This window comes from Eublepharis macularius, chromosome 1 (assembly GCF_028583425.1).
Source record: "Eublepharis macularius isolate TG4126 chromosome 1, MPM_Emac_v1.0, whole genome shotgun sequence".
Taxonomy (NCBI): domain Eukaryota; kingdom Metazoa; phylum Chordata; class Lepidosauria; order Squamata; family Eublepharidae; genus Eublepharis; species Eublepharis macularius.
The window spans coordinates 188,108,725-188,132,775 of record NC_072790.1 but is presented as its reverse complement, the minus strand read 5'-3'; the positions used below and the strand labels follow the sequence as shown (position 1 = coordinate 188,132,775).

The 24,051-nt window shown below is 42.2% G+C and overlaps 1 protein-coding gene across 3 annotated transcripts in view; it reads right to left on the bottom strand.

Moving 5' to 3' along the window:
* GPATCH2 (G-patch domain containing 2) overlaps positions 1-24,051 on the bottom strand; it is a 152,435-nt gene that overhangs the window by 55,071 nt on the left and 73,313 nt on the right. For all 3 annotated transcript variants that reach the window (XR_008597759.1, XR_008597758.1, XM_054990405.1), the window contains exons 6-7: positions 10,087-10,154; positions 7,926-7,965 (exon numbers count right to left, since the gene is read on the bottom strand). Coding sequence is in view for 1 of the 3 variants with exons in the window: in XM_054990405.1 (XP_054846380.1) it covers positions 7,926-7,965; positions 10,087-10,154 (108 nt within the window). In the remaining 2 variants the exon portion in view is untranslated. The remainder of the gene's footprint in view (positions 1-7,925; positions 7,966-10,086; positions 10,155-24,051) is intronic.

Below are 24,051 nucleotides of genomic sequence, written 5' to 3'. Positions count from 1 at the left end.
AGTACGGTGAAAACCATGACTGACTGTGAAGAACTACAGGAAGATCTCTCTAAACTGGGTGAGCAGGCAACTATGGGGCAAAGGAAATTCAACGTGGATTAGTGCAAGGAGATGCACATTCAAATAAAAAAAATATTTTAAAATTTATGCTGATAGTCTGAACTGGCTGAGATTCAGACTGGAAAAGATCTTGGGGGTTTTGTGGAAAGCTCAATGAAATGTCAACCCAGTATGCAGCAGGGGTGAAAGAAGCAAACTCATTGCTACGAATTATTAGGAAAGGGAATGGAATTTCAGCTGTAAGAAAATGATGTGCTCTGGAAAACTCCCTAAGGATCAAACTTGAAGCTAATACTTGAGGACTCCCGAATTTTGTATTTGGCCATCAAGATGGCCTCAAAACATGTAACTATGTGTATGCGCACTTGTACCAAGAGGAAAGGCATATATTTTTGATACGATGGACCACAGTCTTTGTTTTTATTTTTGTCTCTGTGTTATATCTCTTATAGGACACCTGACTGCATATCTATACCTAGGAACACAAGTGAGAAAGTTCATTGTTTTTATAACATTATATAACACAGATTCCATTATTCTTCTTGTCACATTTCTATAAAGAATATAGTTTATTAAACTGTAAGTAGAAATATTTATTGTATGGTGTCAGCCTAGGACAAATAGCAAATACCCCCAGTTGAATACTCTAGTGAATCTCCATTATGGCTCCATTTTATAGGGCATTTTGCATTCTTTCCCATTCCTCAAAGGAATAGAACCCTCAGAAACTGGAAGATGAAGCAGCAGAACAGCCTGTACACATGGCATAATAATGATGAACCAGGTGCACATGGGGCTTATGTTTCCCTTACCAATGAAAGGGTGGCAGACTTGTAAAGTTAACAGAGGAAGAGGCAGAACTACACTCTACATCATGATAGCAGCAATGGGGAAGAAGGGAGAAGTAGCATAAGCAAAGAAGACAAAGATCAGAGAACATACATGATTAATCCCATAAAACATTATTTGCAATAACGCTGACCACACTTTTAAACTTCCTGGTTGTTTGAGAGAAAATCTTTATCAAATGCAAATGCTTAAAATTGCCTGCGCAGCAGATTAACAGCTTTTAAAAAATATTTTATAATATACATTCTGGGTTTCAACTGTGCCCCTACTTTGGTCTGGACTGGAGACATTTCTCCATCCCATTCTGTTTGTTCTCCCACCCTACCTGTTGTGTTATTCATCTTCTAAAGACTTTAGTTATAGTCCTGAAAACTCTTTTTGAGATTTGGTATTACAATGTTTTGAAACTGTTACACATACAACACAATGGTAACATTGAAAAATGAAACCACGTATTCTAAAAGTCTCTTTCAGACAACTGTCCTGCTGAATTAACATCCATACTTTCAAGCTCATCTTCAGATTTTCATATGGTTCTTAAGAAAACAGGGTTGACATACCTGTAACTTTTGTTCATCGAGTTCTTCTGTGCTGACACACATGGGACTGTGCAGGCGCAGGCCAGCCGCCGGAAGATTCTTGACCGCTTTTTTGTTCCGAAGGGGCCGTTGGTCGCGAGCGCACAGCGACCGTTTCCCGCCCAAACGGTCATGTTCCCAACGGCGAGCAACGGCCCCTTCCCTCAGTTCTCCCTTGCTGCTGCTACCCAGTACATGAAGGCAGTATTTCTGGAATTCACAGCGGGGCAGGAGGGAGGGATGTGTGTCAGCACAGAAGAACTCGATGAACAAAAGTTACAGGTATGTCAACCCTGTTTTCATCGTTGTTCTTCTGTGCCTCCACACATGGGAGAGTACCAAGCTTCAGACAATAAGGAGGCGGGGTGAAGTCCAACTCTATTTTACTATGTACAATAACCATCTGTAACAGGAACAACAAGATAAGTAACCATGTTCAATAAACATATTCTCACAAAATGCGATTCTCCATCATTGGAGTAAAACATTCTAATGTCTTCTTATGAGAACAAGGAGTGAAGAACAGCCCTTGCTACTGCAACATCTTGCTCTGCATTAACATCCATAGCATAATGTTTTACAAATGTTTCAGCATATGACCACGTAGCCGCTTTACCAATGTTAGTCAACGGCACACCCCTGATAAAGGCTGATGAAGATGCTTGAGATCATGTGGAATGGGCCTTGATCACCAATGGACAATCTACCCTGGCCAGAGCATAAGCCTTACTAATGGCCGACACTATCCATCGTGACACTGTCTGTGACGATGCTTTGTGCCCTTTGTCTTTAATCCCAAAACAGACAAAAAGATGGGGACTATTACGGAAATCTTTTGTCCTGTCTAAATAAAAGGCTAAAGCCCTCCTCAAATCTAATGTGTGAAGGGCCTTTTCTCCTTTAGTAGATGCCTGCGGAAAGAACACAGGCAACGTGATTTCTTGTGACAGGTGGAAAGCAGACACCACCTTGGGCAAGAACTTAAGGCATGGTCGCAGAACCACCCTATTAGTATGAAAGCGTAGAAATGGAGGGTCAGCCCGAAGCGCTGTTAACTTGCTGACCCTCCTAGCAGACGTAACAGCCACCAAAAATGCCACTTTATAAGACAATAAGTCCAAGGGGCACGTAGCTAGCGGTTTAAAGGGCGGTAGCATCAACCTTGAGAGCACCAGGGATAGAGACCATTGAGGCACTGGTGGTGACACAGGTGGGTATAGATTAAACATTCCTTTTAGAAACTGACGAGACTTGTAATGCGAGAACACTGTATGGCCGTCAACCTGATCATGAAATGCGGAAACAGCCGCAAGGTGCACTTTTAGGGAGGTAACCCTAAGCCCTTGGTCCTTCAGATGACAAAAGTAGTCAAAAATCAACCATAAAGGGCAACTAGAAGGCACTACATTCTTTGAGACTGCCCAAGTCTCAACTCTAAGCCACTTGGCCTCGTAAGACTGCCTCGTGGAGGGTTTCCTTGCATTTAATAAAACTTCCTCCACTCGCTTAGAATAGTCTACAGGCGGGGTCGTATCCGCCAGACAGTCAGGTGCAATTTCTTGGGCTCGTGGTGAAACAGATTCCCGTTCACCAGGAGATCCTGCCAGGGAGGCAGACTCACACATATCTGTTTGGACAGCTGCAACAGCTTTGGAAACCACACCTGCCTGGGCCAGAAGGGTGCCACCAGAATGCAATCTGCATTGTCGTTCTCTATTTTGCATAACACCCTTGGTATCAGTGGGAATGGTGGGAACATATAGTGCAACTTGTGGGTCCACATAAATTGGAAGGCATCCCCAATAGAGAGGGGGTCGCTCCCTGCCCTTGAACAAAATATCTGGGCCTTGGTGTTTGCTGACGTTGCAAACACATCTATGCTCGGTTGGCCCCACATCTGGAAGATTGGCCCAATGTACTTTACGTTTAGTTCCCACTCGTGGTCCAACATGAGTACTCTGCTGAGGGCATCCGCCCGAGCATTGTCTGATCCCGCTACGTGTATAGCCCGAAGCATCACACCATTCTGAATCGCCCATTGCCAAATGAGAGTGGCCTCCCTGCAGAGAATCATAGATGCTGTGCCCCCTTGCTGGTTTAGGTAATACATAGCAGTCGTGTTGCCCATCTGTACCAACACCTGACGATTCTGCAGAAGTGCTGCAAGGGACACAAGTGCAAAACGTATAGCTCTTAATTCAAGGACATTAATATGTAGGTTTCTTTCTCTCTCTGACCACACATCTTGAACACATACTGGACCACAATAGGCCCCCCATCCCTGCAAGGATGCATCTGTGGTCACTGTAACCTCAGGATGCAGAAAGCCAAACAGGGTTCCTTTAAACAAATTGTCATCCGACAGCCACCAGTCAAGGGAGGACAGGATGACCCTAGGTATCGAGAACTTGAGAGATGGAGGGTGCTGCAGAGCAATGTACCTTTGCACAAACTAATTTTGAAGCGGACGCATATGCAGTCTCGCAAAAGGTACGACTGATGTAGCAGCTGCCATATGACCCAGTAAACATTGAATTGTGCACACAGATTGGAAACGATTTCTTTTAAACATGGAAATTAATCCCCTCAGAGACTTAGCTCTGTCTTGAGGTAGTAGTGCTTTACCCTTTACTGAGTCCAATACGGCACCAATGTAAGACACTTTACAGCTTGGTACCAGTTTTGATTTTTCAAAATTTACAAGCAGACCTAAACATTTGCAAGTCCTGACTACTAAGTCCACTTCTTGCAACAGCTTAGTCTCTGAGTCTGCCACGATAAGCCAGTCATCAAGATATGGAAAGATGGTACAGCCATTCTCCCGAAGGAAAGACACCACAGGCGCCACACACTTAGTAAATACTCGTGGTGCCGTAGATAGGCTGAAGGGAAGCACCCTATAACGGAACACCCTTCGCTTGTAAACGAACCCCAGAAATTTTCTGTGTTCCTCTAGTATTCCAACATGGAAATAGGCATCCTTCAGGTCAAGGACAGCAAACCAAGCCCCTTTCTTTAACAAGGAAATTACTGCAGACAATGTGACCATCTTAAACTTTGTAACTTTAAGAAAGGCATTAAGTCCCTTTAAATCTAGAATGGGACGTAAACCACCATCTTTTTTGGGAACCAGGAAGAAGCGAGAAAAGAAGCCTTTCTCAGACTCCTCATATGCCACTTCCTCCACAGCACCCTTGGCCAACAGAGACATGATCTCATCCTCTAGTTCCACCAAGGTATTATTCACAGCCCTTGATGGTGGAATACACACAGGCAGTTCACTGAATTCCAACCCATAGCCTTTATTAACAATTGTTAAGACCCATGAGTCAGATGTTATTGACTCCCATTCAAACAGGAAAGGCTTCAGCCTGTCCGAGAAATTCAGGGCTGCGGTTGCTTTGTTCTGTCAGAACTGCCTCCCTGCTCCCTGCGGATCTTTTTGCTGGGCAGGAGCTTGAGATGGACGGGGCTTGAATGGCCTACGCCTCCTTGGTTGCTGTGCAGCAGTGAACTGGCGTTGGGACGCGGGGTTGTGTTGGAAGTAGGGACGGTGTTGGTATCTTCCATGATACTGGTAAGGATTGTATCTGGTCGAATACCGTGGCTTAAATGCAGACCTCTCAGGCAAGGTCACTCCCAACGACCGAGCTGTCTGCCTATCCTCCTCCTTCTTTTTCAGTGCCTTGTCCGTCGTGCTGCAAAACAGGGAATCTCCCTCAAATGGCAAATTCTCAATCTTGGTTCTCACCTCTATGGGGAGAGCCGTTGACCGCAGCCAAGAGTGCCTTCTCAAGAGCACTGCAGCTGACATACCCCGGGCAGCAGTATCTGCGGCATGGCTCCCTGCGTTCATTTGCTGCTTTGAAAGGCGAACTGCTTCATTTTGCAGTAGGGACACCACAGCCTTCTTGTCTGCAGGCAAGCCAGCAACAGAAGAGGATAGCTTCTCCCACAAGTATAATTGATAGCCAGCCATGATAGTTTGGTAGTTGGCTATACGGAGGCCCAATGCTGAGATGGAGTATTGGCGTCTGCCCAGGGCATCAATCTTCCTTCCCTCCTTATCAGGTGGGGCAGAGGAAGAACCAGATCTCCTGTGCTGGATTTCATCAGCTATCAGGGATGATGGTGGAAGATGCTTGACAAGTGATTGCCACGTGCCTTGCTTAATCTTGTACATCTGCTCAATACGCTTCGATGTTGCTGGCAGATCTGACGGCACTTTCCACACTTTCTCTACTATCTCTTCCAGGCCTTCCAGCATTGGGAAGCCCACTGTTGCTGGGTTCTCACCGTAGATGCGGCACAGCAGCTTGTCTTTTGTCCTAGGCACTGCGGAGGATATGTCAATCTCCAATGCCTTTGCCATGCGGGCCATCTGGTCAGTGTAGATACGACGGTCCTCAAAAGGAGAACTTGTACTCGGACCCACGTTGTCATCTGGGGATGGTTCCGACACTGATTCGGATCCATACTCGGAGCACTCGACATCAACCTCCTCCACATCGGAAACAGGGGCAGATGAAACGTCTGTTGGGAATGGTGGAGGTAGCCAGCCACGCTGCCTGGAAGTTGATGGTCTCGGATCCAAGGAGTCATACCCCATCGGCGCACCTTTCCACTGGCAACGAAATGGGGCCAGAATATAACAGGCCTGATGGTGTTGCGAAGCCAGGGAATGCTCCGAGCCTGCACTCTCTTCCTCGGACAATCGGTGTCGGCTCCGAGTGGATGATGCTGGAGATGCGGGAGATGGCTTTCTGTCCAAGTGTCGTCGGATCCAACGATGGGTAGTCGGGCTTGGTTCCGATGATGGGGAACGATGCTCGCTGGAGACCACGACAAATGCACCCGGATCCGGCACCTCCTCATCAAGGCCAGAACGGTCCGGGGAATTCAAGTGAGGCGAGAGTGTGCGTGGAGAAACCAACACCACATCATCAGCCGATCGGTGCTGTGGGGACCGAGGATGTTGATGTTTAGACTTCTTCGATTTCTTTGACGGAGGTTCCGAACTGGCTCTCGGATCCGAAGCCCTCTTGGCCATCGACTTCTTCCCAGCCTCCGGTCTCGGAGTAGCAATACCCTTCGGATCCGCTGTCGGAGCCGATACACTAGTCGGATCCACCGTCGGAGTCGACACGCCAGTCGGATCTGGTGCGGAACCTGGCTTGCTCTTCGGATCCGATGCCGAATCTGCGCTGCCATCCGACCCTGGCTTCAACACCGACTTTCCTGTTGGAGTCGATTTCAGAGGCGCTGTCTCCCTGGGTGTTTTGGGGGACTTTGCCACCTCCGATCCTGCCCTCGAAGCTGTCTTACTTGTCGGTCTAGATGTTGTTACCGACTTGGAAGACACAACTGAGCCCGCTCTCGAATCCCTCCCGGCTGGAGCAGGGCTTTGAGTGGCCTTTGGGGAGGACAACGGAGTTTTCCCCGCTACTGAAGGGGGTCTCGAAGTTTCCTCACCATCCAACACTTTCTGCCACAGCGATGGTTTCAATCGCAGAGACCTCTCCTGTCTTGCTTTATGAGTGAATTTCTGGCAGATCTTGCATGCTGGTACATTATGACCCTCTCCGAGGCAAAACAGACATAGATCGTGCCCATCGGTCTGGGTCATTTTCATTTGGCACTGGGCACAGCGCTTGAATAAGGCCTTAGAAGCCATAAGGGGTCGAAATGTCGCGTCGTCAAAACAAGCCAAGTCAATACACACCGAGTCCAGAATTAGTCCAAATCAGTCAGAAGATGCGTTGTCCAAGTCCAAAATCCAAGTCAGTACCGAAATATCCAATAAGAAAAAACACTCAATCACGGAGCTGTGAATCGGGCATTCACTTCTAGCGGCGGCAAGAAGAGAACTGAGGGAAGGGGCCATTGCTCGCCGTTGGGAACGTGACCGTTTGGGCGGGAAACGGTCGCTGTGCACTCGCGACCAATGGCCCCTTCGGAGCAAAAAAGCGGTAAAGAATCTTCCGGCGGCTGGCCTGCGCCTGCGCAGTCCCATGTGTGGAGGCACAGAAGAACGACAATGAATGAACACTTTTCACAAAAGATAAACTGAATTTCAGTCTGACAAACAACCACTTGAAAAATGCTTTCAGCCTAATCCAGAGTCTCTTTAAGCTCATGCAAGTGTTGACATGCACAAAAGATTCCTGTGAACATATGGGTTTAGACTCAGTCAAGTGTTCCACAGCATTCTTCATTCACATAACTTCATTAGAATGAAGCAGAAGCTGATGATCACTGGGAGAACAGTACAGAATCTTCAAAGTTTCACACTGAGCAGCTTGTTAAACATTTTCAATGGATTTAAGCAAGAATGAAGACATATACTGCTCCATATCTGATACTGAACTACCAGACAGGAGACAGTTAAATTCCTTCAAATATATGAAATAAATTGTTCTTGATCAAAGTGGTTCTTACCTGGCTATGTTCCTTCCTAGCCCCAGGGCTAAACCAATGGCTATGGGAGAAAAAGGGGGAAAAAATCAGAAACACAGCTAACTGAAGCACGAGCTGTCATATGACCAGTTTGTGTGTGCTTTTGGGTATTTTATTGTCCACCAGAAAAATGTAGCCTTTGGCTACGATTTATTTAAATGGGATATTTTACAGAACTCTCAAGGTTTATAGCAGTTTCACAGGAATATAAGAATGTAATTCATTCTGCAAATTTCTGCTACTTAGAAGCAGTGAATATACACTAAATAAATCTGAAAGACTACTGCCCAATATATTATGCAGTCCTTTGTATACTATCCTTTGGATATATTTTAATTTTTGTACTACTAAAATCTGACATTCTTTTTATTATATAATGGAACTGAAAGTGTTGATGGCTATGTTTATTTATTTCATTCATTCATTAAATATTTGGGGATTAAGGCCTATGCTCTGTTGCATGCACACATGCATGCAGGATTTACAGTACAATCCTAAACAGTCCAATCTAAGCTCACTGACTTCAACTTTGCTTAAAATGAAAAACAATCTGGCTCTGTGACACTGAGAGATCTCTGTCTTTTGGTGCTACACCTCTGAAGATGCCAGCCACAGCTGCTGGCGAAACGTCAGGAACTATAATGCCAAGACCACGGCAATACAGCCCGGAAAACCCACAACAGCCATCGTTCTCCGGCCGTGAAAGCCTTCGACAATAAATCTGGCATTAATAGAACTTTTTAGGTCTGAGTAAGTCAAAAGCACTGATGCTGCAGATCAAAACTAAACACTCAGTACTGCTTGTTTGTGTTAGTCTATTTGGCAATTCTGACTGGTTCTTTCTGTTCACTAAGCATTGGATCATGCTACCGCAGGTTGCAAGCACCAGCTGCAGTGATATCAACTATCTATAGGAGGCATGTTGAACTTTTAGGGGGCATAAGAAGCAACAAAGGGCACTTAGCACATAGAATAAGGACAAATCAGTACTACTGCTTATACATACCGAGATTTGAAAAAAAAATACAAATATTTTAATTGAACGAAATATCTTTGCTTTCAAAGCAATTTCCTTGCCTCCAAGTAATTCTGGGTACAATACAGTCTCAAGGTAAAGCACATTTAAGTTCTACAGAGTTCCACGGGCAAATTTAACACCTGTTTAAACTTCACCCAGACTGTGCTCTACCTTACAACTGTTTAGTATATTTTATTTATAAATATATACAAAATGTAAATCTGTTTGAGTAATACATATCAAATATGTGTAACAAATATCTAACATTGATTCGATGAGATATATGGATTATAAATAACGTCATTTGTGATTCAGTGAGAATAAATAAATAAATAAATAAATAAATAAATAAATAGCCATTGTAAGTTACATTGTAAGTTATCCATTCCTCTTCCCTACCTTACGTTTTTTTTAATTTGCACCCAGAGTTTGTCTACTCTGCCCTGTGACGTTTGTTAGGCTGTGAGTGTGACTGGCCCAAGGTCACCCAGCAAGCTTTTATGGCAGAGAAGGATTTGAATCTGTGTTTTCAGATCCTAGTCCAACACTCTTAACTACTACACCACCCATGGCCCTTGGAAAAAGCCTACTGAACAATTTTTGAAAATCTGTTCTCATTTGACCAGACTGATAAGTAGTTATTGACTGGGTGCTTGGAAATAACATTCCCTCACTGCTTGATAGAACCAACTTGCCTAAATCTGAATGTGGTCAGTTACTACTGCTCTTCAAGTACCCTCACATTTTGGAAAGCATGCTGTGCCCATTTCCTCCTCTCATACCACTATATCAGAAGATGCCTTCATGCTACTCTCAAACTAGAGGCACAAAAGTTAGAAAGAAGCTATTTCTTTCCTACCCTCCTGAGTTTATGGTAGATAATTTAGAAGATACCTGAAGAAACAGTATAACTAAGACTTTAATGCTGCTATTTGGAATCAATCTACAAATACTTTTTCAGGAAACAGTTTTGGAAACTATTACACACATTTACATGAATTATTAGAATTTCAAATAGTCTTCATAGCACAAGACAATTAAAGTAAAAATTCCAGATGTCATTAAAACAGGGATATATTTAATGTAAGCAGTAGCAATTGAGACAAGCCTGACATGGATGCTTACTCATGGTGATGAGACTCCTGGGACAAATGTGTGGCCTTCTTGTTACTGCAGGAGACTGGCGTAGTAATCTAAAGAAGGAATAAATAATGTTTACAAGTTGCATAGAGGAATTTTAAGTGTACAGAATACATACTGTACACAAAGTGTTTTTTCAAACACTGACACCATTAAAAGCTCTACATAATTACGAAATTATTTATCGTTTCTAGCCCATGTATATGAACATGAAAAGTCATATTGAACATTTTATATCCTTTGATTTAGTCACTAAAATTCAAACCCAGTTTAAGCAGATATTGGTGTTTTCTGCATGCACACTTACAGCGGATTTTTGGGGTATTTGATTCACAAGGATCAGATCCACTTTGGGCCTCTATAATTCCACACTTGAAGGAGTTGAACTGAAGTGATGTTTATTTTTTCTGCACTAGAAAATATCCTGTTTCTGCTGCTGGCTTTGTTTGTCAGTTGATCAGCTACAGACACGTCAATTTCCTCAGTCCATTGGCTGAGGACTCCTCAGTTTCCTCAGCTGATTAGCTAAAGAATCATCAGTTTCATCAGTTGATCAACTAAGGATATGTCAGTTTCCTCACTTGATGGGCTGAGGAAACTTGCAAGTTTTTTTTTAAAAAAATGCACTAAGGTTGCAAAGTTGCAGCACTGTTGGTTTTTAAAAAATTAAAAAGAAATTTACTTCTTATTGCCAAGGTTAGGATGCACACACAACACACTTTTTAGTCCATTCTTAAAATTACTCTTAGCTATACTGCAACAGATAGACTTAGGAAACTTGCAAGGGTTTTTAAAAAATGCACCACCATTGCAACAATGTTTTAAAAAATGTAAACAAAGGAAAAAACTGGATTAGTTGCTGTTCAACCAATCAGGACATGGAGATAAAGGGGAGGGTGGAAGGCAGGGTCAAGGTCACTCTGAATAAAGCATTCTGCACTTCAAAAAAGCCCTGGTTTGACGTCAATGGGAAAAAAATCAGGGTATGTGTGCAGGGAGAAAAACTGCACAAAACTTGATAGAATTTGTCACCATGCAGAGTGCAAAAAAGTCTGGGAAGCAGTTTGGAGACTGAATCAGGGTATTTCGACCATGTATGCAGGACTCTGGAAAGAAATCGATACATTATGGGGGCCAGAACTGATGAAAAAGCCCAGTGCAGAAAAGACCATAGTTAATTGTCAGTTCTATGTACTGTGAAACCTCTTGCTACCAGTTATTGTGAAGCAGCCATGGTTATATTTGCTGTATTGTCGAAGGCTTTCACGGCCGGAGAACGATGGTTGTTGTGGGTTTTCCGGGTTGTATTGCTGTGGTCTTGGCATTGTAGTTCCTGACATTTCACCTGCAGCTGTGGCTGGCATCTTCAGAGGTGTAGCACCAAAAGATAGAGATCTCTCAGTGTCCCTGTGACCCACAACAACCATCGTTATATTTGCTCTTCATTTTTTTAGAATGGCTCTTTTCTAGAATCTTCTTCAGCCACTTCACTGGTACATGACCCCACCCCACCTTGGTGAAAAATTAGTAAGTAATGGTTGGATTCTGTCAAACCACAAATGAAACAAGTTTACAAGAAGACATTTTTAATGTTTCCCAGTGTATCCCCTCGCCCCTGATCTACAGAAAAAACTGCTCCCAGGAGTTGGAAGACTCTCTGGAGTAACATGGGAAACTGGTAGAAATATAGCACAATCTGTTTTCCTTAAACATAATAATAACAATAACAACATTCAATTCATATACTGCCCTTCAGAACAACAACACCCACACAGAGTGGTTTACAAAGTATGTTACCATTATCCCCACAACAATCACCCTGTGAGGTGGGTGGAGCTGAGAGAGCTCCAGAGAGCTGTGATTGACCTAAGGTCACCTAGCTGGCTTCAAGCAGAAGAGTGAGGAATCAAACCTAGTTCTCCAGATTAGAGTCCTGCCACTTATGCTTTGTTCACAGTTTGAGAGACTCTAACTGTAAGAATTTCCTGATGTGTAAATGATAGAAAAATTGATTGGATGGACAGCATTTATTTAATTATAGTATATGACACCTTTCCCTATGAATCGAGGCTACATTGTTCACCGGCAGTGCTCAGGGGGAGTCGGTGTTCATACCACGCATATCATTCATACCATCAGATAACCTCTTCAAGTTCAAGACATTGCAGTTCCCCCTCAAGGTCTGCTTTTCTATGACAACCAACAAGTTCCGGGGGCAGATACTGAAGGTGACAAGAATTGACTTGAGGGAGGACTGCTTCTCACATGAGCAGTTCTATGTGGCCTGCTGCAGAGTGAGCTAACCCAGAAGCCTGGTGATCCTAGCACCTGAGGGGAAAACCACCAATGAGGTCTACAAAGAGGTCCTTCAGTAGAAAAAAAAAGGTTGTACGTATTTTTCACTTTATTTATTGCACTACAATCTTTTCCTTTTAAAATCTCTTCAATAAATGTTACATTTTAAAATTCACTTAATCAGTTTTCCGCATCAACATGTTTTGCTTTATTCAAACACCTTTGTAAAGCTCGGGTACTATGCTACTATACTACAAAACCAACTCAACCCCCCTCCCCAAACCAAAAAATGCTACATACACTTAAAATATTGTAACTGGATTTAAAGTAGTTAAATACTGTAGCAAAGCACGGGCGTCGAGCTAGTCTATATATATAAATCCAAGTGTCCTGACTCATCAATGCCCAGTCCAAATTCCTGGACCTAGAAACATGAAAATTGGGGACAACATTTCTTTCATGATGAAAACACCCACTAAGAAGGGATTTTAAGACATTCACCTGCTAAGGGGGTAAAAAGGGGTAAAATGTGTTTTCTCAAAGGGATACAGGTTCCCTGTGTGGCTGGCAGGCTGCTGCCTGCTTGCACCCCTGCCCACTGCCAGCTTGGCCACTCTTCCCTGATTGGGCCAGCCTTTCAAGGTCATTTGCATATGCGGACTGATTGGGGCTCACAACATTCCACACCTCATCCCCCCCCAGTCAGTTTATAACTAGATTTAAAGTGGGTAAATACCATAGCAAAGCATGAGTATCAAGCTAGTCTCTATCTATAAATATAAAGACAAGTGTCCTGACTGACTCATGACTCATGAATGCCCAGCCCAAACCCCTGGACCTAGAAACGTGCAACTTGCTGAGAGCATGAATCCCAATCTTAGGAGGCTTAAATGGTCAGGGAAACTACATTGCATTATATACAATACTTTGTCATCCTTGGAAGTGAGTAGAAACGTGAAATTTGGGGAGAATGTACCTTTTGTGATGTAGAGGCTCAAGAAGAAGGGATTTTAAGAAATTTACCCTCTAAGGGGGTAAAAAGGGGTAAAATGTGTTTTCCCATAGGGATACAGCTTCCCTGTATGGCTGGCAGGTGGTTGCCTGCTCCCCCGCAACTGCCAACTTGGCCATTCTTCCCTGATTGGGCTAGCTTTCAAGGTCATTTGCATATGTGGCCTGATTGGGGCTCAGCCCAACATTCTAAACAATATGCAGTTGCTAAGAGTCATGGAATGTGTCCTGAGGTGAACTAACAGTTCACTAACAGTTCACTAAGGTTGCCAATCTCCCTGTGGTGTAGGGTTGTCAGCCTCCAGGGGGTGGCTGGAGAGCTCCCAGAATCACAACTGATCTCCAGGTGCCAGAGATCAGTTCCCCTGGAGAAAATGGCTGCTTTTGAGAGTGGACTCTATGGTATTATACAATTCTGAGGCCCCTCCCCAAACCCTACTCTATCTAAGCTCCATCCACCAAATCTCTAGGACTTTTCCAACCTGGACTAGGCAACCCTACTGTGAGGCCTGCCTGCATGCACCCCCCTGTGTCTGATGGGGCAGCTGCAGAATTCTGTGTTCTGAGGTAAAAATCAGATCAAGGAAACTACAGGCAGTTGAAGAAAGACAGTACAAGATTCCTGAATAGGGATTTTATATATAAGTATGGCAACTGAGTTTTTAAATGTTCATGGGGAGATGGTGTACGACCTTTCTAGAGGCCATTTCAATGCAAACCTCTCACATGAATGCCCATCACACCACCCCTCCCTCAATCCAACTCCACCTCACACCTCTCATAGCCATCACTTCTTACTGTTCCCAAGAAGCCTCCTGGCAGATGTGGTGCAAGATACATGGATGCTAAAAGGAGGACACAACTTAGAGATGTAGCAAAGAACTATGCACATCGTGCTCCTGTGGTGCACCGGGCAGCAGTGGCCAAGTACCAGCAAGATCATCCCGAGGTGTACAGAGTGGCAGAGTAGAGAGGCACTCACTTCCATGGAAGGTCAAGACTCACTCAGGCATAGTCTATGATCCTTCGCTACCTTGAAGCTGCCTCTTAACCTCATCCATGCAGAAACATCCTTGTTCAGCATCAAAACAAAGCAACATGGCCCAAGTGCTGCAGAACTGTAAGCTCGTTGTTTGGGATGAGAGCACCATGGCGCACAAGGGGTGTTTTGAGGCACTGAGAATAACCCTAAAAGATGTCAGGGGCAACAAGAGAGTGATGTGTGTGTGTGTGTGGGGGAGTAACTGTGCTGCTGGCTGGAGACTTCTGGCAGACTCTGCCAGTACTCCCAAGGGGAACTTGAGCTGTTGAGGTTAGTGTGTGTCAAGGCATCATATCTGTGGCCCCTCATCAGGATACTTTCACCAAGAAAGAACATGGGGGTCCACTTGAGAGGCGAGGGGGTCTGCTACAGAATTCTCTGAACTTCTATTAAAAATAAGTTACAGAGAGCATCCCGAGTCCAAGGGAAAGGTGACCATCCCTGCAGGCCTGGGCACAGTAGTGACGACCCCAGCAGACCTAACAGCCACAATATACCCTGATATTGCCACTATCACAGAGATTTCCATGAACTGGCTGTGCAAGCGTGCCATTCTGACCCTCAAGAATGACAAGGCTGCCATCATTAATGAAACACAACTTAACTCCCTCGAAGGGACAGAAATGGAGTACAGATCGGTGGACTCAGTGGTGAAAATGGATGATGCGGTCCACTAACCCCTGGAGTTCCTCAACACACTCAACCCTCCTGGCGGCCCAGCCCACAAGTTTCTCCTCAAAGTGGGGGCTCCAGTGATGCTGCTCCAGAACCTCAACCCACTTAAACTCTGCAATGGCACCAGACTGTGAGTGAAAGCCCTCCACAGGAACATCATCAAGGCCACATTGTTTGCTGGTAGTGCTCGGGGCGCGGGGGGAGAGGGGAGTCGGTGTTCATACCACACATACCACTCATACCATCAGGGAACCTCTTCGAGTTCAAGAGACTGCAGTTCCCTGTCAAGGTCTGCTTTGCTATGACAATCATCAAGTCCCAGGGTCAGACACTGAAGGTGATAGGAATTGATTTGAGGGAGGACTGCTTCTCACAAGGGCTGTTCTGTGTGGCCTGTTGCAGAGTGAGCTCACCCATCAGCCTGGTGATCCTAGCACCTGAGGGGAAAACAACCAATGTGGTCTACAAAGAGGTCCTTCAGTAGAAAACCCCCTCGCTTGTATGTATTTTTTACTTTATTTATTGCACTACAATGTTTTCCTTTTAAAATCTCTTCAACAAATGTTACATTTCGAAATTCACTTCATCGGTTTTCAGCATCAACACACTTCACTTTATTCAAACAACTGTGTGAAGCTTAGGTACTATGCTATTATACTACAAAACCAACTCAACTCCCCCGCCCCAACCAAAAAATGTTACATACCCATAAGTATTATAACTGGATTTAAAGTAGTTAAACACCATAGCAAAGCACGGGCATCAAGCTAGTCTATCTATCTATCTATATATAGACAAGTGTTCTGACTGACTCATCATTGCTCAGCCCAAACTCCTGGACCTAGAAACATGAAATTTGGGGAGAACATTCCTTTCATGATGTAACCACCAACTAAAAAAGGATTTAAAGAAATTTCCCCCCTAAGCAGGTAAAAAGGGGTAAAATGTGTTTCCCCAAAAGGCTGTGTGGCTGGCAGGCTGTTGCCTACTTGTACCCCCGCCCACTGCCAGCTTGGCCACTCTTCTCTGATTGGGCCAGACTTTCACGGTCATTTGCATATGCAGGCTGATTGGGGCTGACAACATTCCACACCTCATCCCCCCGAGACAGTTGGAACACAGAGTTCACTTCCATATGTGGTCTAATTGGTCCTCACCCCCCACATTCTAAAGAGTATGCAGTTGCTACTGGGAGTCATTGAATGTGTCCTGAGGTAAAATGCACCTCCCTGTCTCCCCCTAAAAGTTCACTAGGGTTGCCAGTCTCCCTGTGGGACGTGGCTTTTCTGTGTGGCTGGAAGGTTTCTGCCTGCTTGCACCCCCCTCTCTCTGATTGGTCAGCTGTGGAACTCTGTGTTCTGAGGTAAAATCAGGTAAAGGAAACTGCAGACAGTTGAAGAAAGACAGTACAAGACTCCTGAATATGGATAATACCCTTTGGTTTATTCGAACACCTTTATGAAGCTTGGGTACTATGCTATACAAAACTAACCAAAAAAACCTACAAACCAAAAAATCTTGCATACCCATAAGTATTCTAACTGGATTTAAAGTAGTTAAATACCGTAGTGAAGCACGGGTATCAAGCTAGTAATATAATTATATTCCACCCTTATATTCCACCCTTCCAGACAGATTGTTGTCCCAATCCAAGCAGTGAACAGGGTCAGTGTTATTTTCCCCACAATACAACTGGGGAGCTGTGCTTATGGCACTAGTAGGATTTGAACCAGCAGAGCAGTGATTTGCAGTTCAGCCAGTTAACCACTATGCTACAGCTTCTTATAGTTTCTAAACGTCAGGTCTTTTGTAGTGCTGAAGAGTCTGCTCTACAGTCCCACATCTGATGGAAAGCTACAGCAGTGATACAGAAATTCCTACTGATGCACAGCTCAATTCCTAATGGGTGGTTTTATAATATAAATGCAGTATTTCTCTTATATTCCTTTAACACATAAATAGGTGACGAAAATTAATCCTGGAGACTAGGAGTGTGCGATTCAGGTTTGGTATTTGGTAAAAAATATCAAATTTTACCTGATTTGGTAAAATTTGATATGACCGAACTTAAAAGGGCTTACTGAATCAGATTCCGTTAGAATCGAATTTACCGAATTTATTAGGTAAAATTCGGTAAAATTCAGAAATCACGGCTGGAGTGTCCCTTTCTGTTCCTTTTCTAATAAATAGCAAAGAAACACTGTTTCCAGCCATTTTTAACCCGATGGGAGGGAAGAGTGAAGCAGAAGGGAGGGGGAAGGAAGGAGGGAGTGACTGGCTAATCCTTGCTCTCCTTCTCTGGCCAATGGTATTCTCTGGGAGGAGAAAGCCTTTTTTTAAACTGCTGCAAGGAGTTAAATTAGGAAGCTTGCCTCAGAGCAGCCTCCATTTTGCTCTGGCCTAACAGAGAAAGAGTCTGCCTGCCTGTTGCTACTGGCTGTTGGCTCTCTCTCTGTGATCTGAGACTTTGGCCTGCTTTGGCCTGCGACAGGATTCTAATATGGAGTGAGCAGATTCCTGGCTGCTGCTTTCTGTTCGGAGATCTACGGTCCCTGGAGGACTTTTACTGACTGCTACTGCCTGGTTTGAGAGTTATTAAAGACTCAATGGGTTTTTCTCTCTTTGTGGGGGAGTGGGTTGGCTGCCTGTCTGGGAGGGATAGGGTTGGGGGGAAGGTTTTTTTTGTTTTTAGTTTCCATTATAAAAACTGCTTTTTTGCTGTGTATGTGTGGAGGCAACTCTGGTTGGGTTTTTATGTGAAGTTACCAAGTTTTTTTCTTGTGCACACCCCTACTATAAACTCAAAGTTCTATAACAATAACATTCAATTTATATACTGCCCTTCAGGACAACTTAATGCCCACTCAGAGCGGGTTACAAAGTGTGTTGTTATTATCCTTATGACAATCATCCTGTGAGCTGTGTGGGGCTGAAAGAGCTCTGGAAGAGTTGTGACTGACCCAAGGTCTTCCAGCTGGCTTCCAGCGGAGTAGTGGGGAATCAAACCTGGCTCTCCAGATTAGAGTCCTGCCCACTTCACCAAACTGGGTCCATAGTTTGAGCACTTTGATCAGATCCCAATTCTAATTGTAAACTGCCAGCTCCTACCCAGATAAAAGCCCCTCAGGACAATAAAAGTTTGAAAAAATATTCACGATGTCCCATTGTACTGACTGCAGTACTTACAAGCACAACACAACAATCACCACTCTAGAGAAGTTAAAGTTTATGTACTCAAATAAGGGATAAAGCAGGAGAAAGGCATATGATCAGAAATGAACAGGATGATGATTAGCAAACATAATTGAATGTTTTTATTCTACTAAAACACCATTAAGACATCTACACATTGTGTAACAGTTTTAATAATATAAAGGTATAATAAATGGCACTGAAAGTAAGAATTACTGGATCTTTTACTGAAGTTGAAAATAACAGAATGACAGAAGTTCAAGAAAAATAGACATATTAAACCCACATCTGAAAAAAACCCACCTTCTCTCTGGACAAATATATAGACTTTGGAATTCTAAGGATTTTGAAAATATAAATATAACTTCTATGACCTACTGATTATAACATTAACAACCTAACTGTTTCTTTAACACTGGAGGTAAACATTTGGCTCAGCTTCTGTGTTGCATCCTGCATTAATCTCAAAATGAGGTTTTCATGCTATTCCAGTGGGTATCCCTGGAATATAGTAATCCATTTTCTACACTGTGGCTATAAGAAAAGCCGACTGTGCCTATGTCATGCTTTGTTAGAGGTTCATGATCACATTATCTCATGGTGGACCTGACACTTTTATTCAGTTTACAGTATGTTCTGTGTACAGGCAACTTATTTCCTTTGCCAGGGCTGCTGACAACCTTTTCCACACTATATTAATCTTGTTTACTGACTTTATCTTGGTACAAATATCAGAAAACTGAACTTTTTATCTCAGGGAGAAAATAAACAACATGTTGACAGAAGCAGAAGCTATTTTCTAAACTAAAATTGGTTGTTTACCTCCAGCCATACTTATGGAAAAATGCTTGTAAGTCTCCCGCTTGCTCAAACTACATAATGCATAATTTGATAAATGTGGAAATTCCATGGAAATTCAGCCAGATATATTGGAAGGAATAATAAAAACGTGAACATGGAACCAAATACATTTTTAGCCAATTTGCACATAAATATAAGCATGTTTTATCTAGTTATCAATTGTCTAGAGTCTAGATTTCGTCTATGTATGAAAAGAGTTTTTCACTATCATAATTTATAGGAAGGAGCTGTTATAATCCACCTTCTAATACTCTATGAGGGATGTCAAGGAGGAAGAGGATCTAGATGAAGCCATTTTTATTGCTTATATTCATAACCACTGTACTGCTAGATATATGAAGAAATAACGCTGGTACAGAAAGATCAGAAGTTGCTCTGCACAGAAGCCACGGTGTGTGTTTGAATGGTTTTATTATTGCTAATATTTCTATTAACAGGAAGTAACCTTCAATTTTAAATATGTTGTATCTATGTGAAATTTCTCATCATACTCACATCATGACAACAAAATGCAGGAAATAGCTTGCACACAGAACAGGTTGAAGCCAAATGTTATGAATCTTAGTAAATAAAAAGTATCTACTGGATAGTGGTAAAAATGGTAGAATTAATCTAAATTTGATTTAAGAACCTCAAGTTTTTATTGATTTCAAAACCCTCCCAGGTATTCAATCAACAATTCTTCACTGATGTAGAAAAATGCAAAACAATGTGCAAATGTTTGATACTGAAGAAATATCTAAAAATAGCTAAATAGGATTTCTTAAGAGACGTTCCTAAAGAAAGAAAGAATACAGGGGTCGCAATTAAGAAGATTCCTTAATTTTTCTTTATTTTAATATTTGGTCACAGTAAGGTAAGTGTTCTATGAAACAAGAAGAAAGTGAAGTTAAAAAACAAACAAACGACTGTTGGCAGGACAAGACCAGGCAATTGTGATGTGTTTACAGTGAGCCTATATGAAACTAAGGAAGGAAAATATATTGTCAAATTAGTGTCCACCTTTATATAGCACACTGTGAGTGGCCTCTACTGGCTGACCAAGGGCTACATAAGTCACCTTGTCATCTATTATTATGATTACAGTTTCACCAAGCATCTGAAGAAATGCCTTTACAAAAATGTTATGTCATGAATTAGCATAGTAAGTTTATACACTTCAGCAAAGACTAAGGAATACATCTATGTAACTAAGAAATGAACAAGATAATCACAGAAGTCTAAAAAGTACATGTAATTCTGAAAAACATTGTCCCCTTAAGGACTGGTAGATTTGCATTCAAACAAGTACTTAGAGTAGCTAAGTGAAGTATTAAGATAGTGGTTACCAAATTATTTTTTTTAAGGCTGGTGCAGACAAGTCCTAACTTTATGACCCACCCCGATTCTAGTAATAATTTTCTATTATTAATAGCAATTATCAGCATGATAAATTTTAAAAAGATTGCAATCTGTGCCCCACAGAAATTAATGGGAAAATTAATATTTAAGGGGTGGGAACATGACAGTATTTAACAGTGCAAACCTAAGAAGGTTTGTTCAGAATTCTACTCAGGTCTATTCAACAGGACTTATTCTCAAGAAAGGATTTATTTTTATTTATTTATTTATTCCATTTGTATACCACCTTTTTCCATAATGGAGACTCAAAGCTGCTTACATCATTCTCTTCTTCTCATATTATCCTCACAACAACCCTGCGAGGTATATTAGGCTGAGTGTGTGTGACTGGCCCAAGCAAGCAAACATGGCAGAATGGGAATTCGAACCTAGGTCTCCCAGATTCTAGTTCGACACCTTAACCATTAAACCATGATGGCAATGTACGTGAAGGATTGAGAATAATTCACTTTTCCTGCTCAAATGATAGCTGGGAGATGCTGGGATTGGTGATCTGTACTTCAAGACAGCCTGGAAAACAGGTGGAGCAGATTCTATTGCTGATTAATGCCAGGACAATATGCTGCTCTCTGAAAATACAGGATGTAGTTCTCTTCCAGAATTCTGAGAGGGAGCTTACATGGGCAACCTGCAGACTAGGATAATGTCTCAGAAATCATATAGTAGCTCCCAGCCCCAGCCCCAGCTCCCTATCACTATCCTTCTTTCTCCTATGTTTAAAAGGATGCTGAGGGCACCAAAATGGCAAGGAGAAATGAAGGGTAAATTCTCATCAAATCTTACTGAACATGGCTTAGCACCCATTATGAGACTGAGCAAGAAGAGTGGCTACAAATAGAACCTTCTTTTGCACAATTATTACATCAACAGAAAGTTATACATAGAAACTATATTCTGATGAATGTATTACTAAACCCTAGATGCCCTACATGGATAATGACACATCAATACCTGTTATGATATGTTTGCAAGGTACACTGCAGACAAAATCCAAGGCAGAAGCTGCTGTTGAATAATCTATACTAGAGCTGTTGCAAATAACCTGTCACTCAGTTATAGTTTGTTTCTCTAAAACCTGAAAATACGTTCTTCTCTCAAGAAGGTGGTTACCCACCCCATTATTAAAACATCCTCTTCAGTTATTGTTCAATGTCCCACCTGCATATCTGGGCAACATGTTAAAGAGAAAGAGTGTGGTGACATCACAGCTACCTACTTTCCTGAAGGATAGCAAACTTTTCTGACCTTGCACTCCAGCTCTTAGTTTTGGAAGCTGCAGTTGGTGTAGCTGAGTAACGCCTAATGGAAGGAGAAACAAAAAACCCTACATTACTTGATCTTGTATAATTAATGTTGACTCTTAATTATTTTCTGGGCTCAAATGGAGATGTCATTCAGCCCTAAATAGCTTGAGTCCAGAATATCTCAGAAAGCATATCTTCCCTCTCCAGCCTTTGGGAACGGCTCTGCTCTGGGTTCCTGTTCCTTACCTAACAACTGAAAGGAAGAGAGCTTTCAAAGAAATCACTTGTCTTTTAAAAGAGCAAATCAAAAAGGCAGCTGCTCTTAGTCTTTGGGAGGCAAGCTGACATTCACTTAATGCTAAACTGTAGGCTTAGTACTATTGTGGAGAAATGCTTGCAGATGATCTTTAAACAAATGTCCTCCCCAATGTCCTCCAGATCACTCATTTATTTTCACCAAATGATCTGCAAATATAGGTTATACAAAGAATGCTATCAAACCCATACACTGTTATTATAGGTAGGATCCTAATGGGTAGTTTCTGTAGAAGGGGACTACAGACTTTACTTCTGGGTACGGTCTGTTGCTGCAAGTGTGAGCCTCCTGGGAATTTTCTGTGTTTAGTATGTCAAGCTTGAATTGATTGTGCTGTTTCAGCATTTCTTCAGCTCTGTATTGGATTTCTGCTGGTTTTATATCTTTGCAAATTTGTATTTGTAAACCTATTACACTGTTTATTGAAATATCTTTGAAATTGACTGTGCAGACTCATACTGTGTAATCCGCCTTGAGTCTCAGTGAGAAAGGCGGACTATAAATAATGTAAATAAGTGAATAAGGCTTCAGAACACACAACTGTGGGCTAGACTGAAGTTGTAGGCTGCAATTGTAAGGACATTTTCTTGGTAGTAAGCCCCACTTGGTGCTACAAGAAACAACAATTAACACAAAACACTTTTAAAAAAACTAATCTACATGCGCAAATAAGTTTGGCACAATGCACTTGTATAGTATGATAAGTATCAAATACATTAATTGGTAAGAAAATTAAACAAATCGATTTTAAAAAATACAAAGCTTGGCTGTTTAGGAGGTGACATACTGACTACTTACATAGGTGGGGATCTGATTTGAATGGAAACATACTACCTTACCATGAAATATCATTTAACTACCCGGTGGTATTTCAATCCTGCAAACACACACTTGGATTTTCCAGGTATATGTACTTAGATTACAGCAATTCTAAATACATTTACTCTGAAATACATTCCACTGCTTTCAATAAAAATTACTTCCAACTAAGCATTACTGCAGCCCTACTCTCTTGTTCAGTATAGGATTAAGTACTTGATTCTACCATTCCCTTAATTGCACCCTATTAAGGAGAATGTTGTCAGACCTAAATGACTAATGATGCCAAAAGGTGACTGTACTTGTAAGAAATATTATTTTGGCGACACATAGCATGGTACTCTGGGATATTTCTAGCCTTATTTCAGAATTCTACTTCGCTTCAGAATTCAGTCCCATTATCTTGACTGCTCAAAATTGTTCACAGGGTTATCTAGCTGACATATAAGATAACCCTCCATCTCACTAGACACCACTGGGATATGACATGCTGACCCACGGTAAGCCTTGATTATTAGCCTGAAATATATACCACACAAAAAGGAAGCTCTAGCTGAAGAATGGCTTAAAAAATCTTTCCATCTTTTGAAAAAAAGTTAAGATGCACAGTAACTTGTGAGAGAATTTCAAAACAGAACATTTTTTATGTTTAAACCTATCTTTGAAAAAATTACTTCAAAGCAAGCTCTGTTGATTTCAGGTGAACCAACCTTATAGTAAGATTGTTTGGGATTGAAGCCCTGTTTTACCACATGAAAATTAATTTCAGAATGAGTAATTCCTCTGATTTATTAATTCTATTCAGGCAAAAGATATTTTACAATTGCAGGTCACATTTACTTTGTTGGAAGAGACCACATGTACCAATGTATATGGAGAGCATCTTCCATTGCTTCTAAATTCTACAGAAACCCCACGTTGAATTATTGAACACAAATTTTTTCAACAAGCAAATATAAGCTTTGGATTTCTATAAAACAACAATCATGATCAAGTTTGAACTTGGCAAACTCACTCCCATGCAAATTGACAGAATCCAGTTCCACAAGCCATTCTATGCCATACCGAGAATGTTGGTAGCTTTTAAGGAAAGC